This window comes from Morone saxatilis, unplaced genomic scaffold (genome assembly GCF_004916995.1).
Source record: "Morone saxatilis isolate NCDOM2014 unplaced genomic scaffold, NCSU_SB_2.0 Contig3, whole genome shotgun sequence".
Classification (NCBI taxonomy): domain Eukaryota; kingdom Metazoa; phylum Chordata; class Actinopteri; family Moronidae; genus Morone; species Morone saxatilis.
The window spans coordinates 1,889,837-1,890,930 of record NW_023339873.1 but is presented as its reverse complement, the minus strand read 5'-3'; the positions used below and the strand labels follow the sequence as shown (position 1 = coordinate 1,890,930).

At 42.1% G+C, this 1,094-nt stretch overlaps 1 protein-coding gene across 1 annotated transcript in view; it reads left to right on the top strand.

Annotated features, from left to right (window-relative positions):
• The window catches only part of esr2b (estrogen receptor 2b), a gene marked incomplete in the record, with an annotated part of 25,246 nt that overhangs the window by 14,932 nt on the left and 9,220 nt on the right, over positions 1 to 1,094 (top strand). Inside the window, 1 exon segment of the mRNA XM_035674309.1 lies at positions 633 to 771. Within this exon segment, the coding sequence (XP_035530202.1) occupies positions 633 to 771 (139 nt within the window).

Here is a 1,094-nt window from a genome sequence, read left to right as displayed (position 1 = left end):
CGTGAGTTGGCTGACTGAACTTACCCTGGCTTTGGCAAGGTTGGTTGCAAAGGCCTCTTTGGAGAGCATGTGTTAAAGCTTCAGATCATTTTTATGACAGCTGAGGAGTTTATATCTCCAGTCGCTTTGATGCAAATGTTGCCTTTAATGCCCAGTGTAAATATCTTCTGAATCCATGCAGAATATGGATAGGAGATGTATGTTCTTGGCAGAGGAGGCAAAAGTACACACATGCTTTACTCAAGTAGAAGTACTGATTTAACTTCTTTACTTGAGTAAAAGTGAAAAAGTACAGCTTAAGAAATTTACTCAAAGTATAAAAGTAAAAGTTACTCTCTTGGTTTCTCTGAAGGACGTGTTGTGCGTGTAAGCATCCGCCTTGATGTTGGGAAGCTTGCATTGATGCAAAAGATAACAATAATTGATAAGTATTCTCAAATGCATTAAAACTTAAGTTAAGAAGCCTGGTTTTGAGAGAGAGATTAATGTGTAGAAAACTGTATGGGGTAAAAGAGAGAGGAATAATACTTCAAGTAAAGTACAGACACTAGAAGAAAACTGCTGAAGGTTTTGTGCTTCGTTACTTCCCACTTCTGGTTCTTGGTCTAAAGGCAGCCTCTGTGTGTCCTCAGGCTTTGTGGAGCTGAGTCTGTCTGATCAGATCCACCTGCTGAAGTGCTGCTGGCTGGAGATCCTGATGTTGGGCCTGATGTGGAGGTCGGTGGATCACCCGGGAAAACTCATCTTCTCTCCAGACTTCAAACTGAACAGGTGAGCAGCCCCTAACTGAACAAATGTCTCCGTGAGTAGACCTCTCGTGTTGCTGTTTGTGAGGAAGGCTGGAAGTTGAAAGCGACGTCTGACGTCAAACAAATTCTTCTGGAGCTGATCTTTAGAAGTCAGGAAAGTCATTTGAGCTGGAAGTAACATTGTCATTTATTATGCGGCTCTCAAGGCTTTTTATTAAGTTGTTCATGGGCCAGTGTTTTAATATCATTGGGTAATGTGTTTGTGAGACAGGCTCCTCTACTCCCACATGCTAAGGCTGGTTAGCTTTTGCTAGTAGATAGGCCTGTACTTTGTGTGTGTGTGTG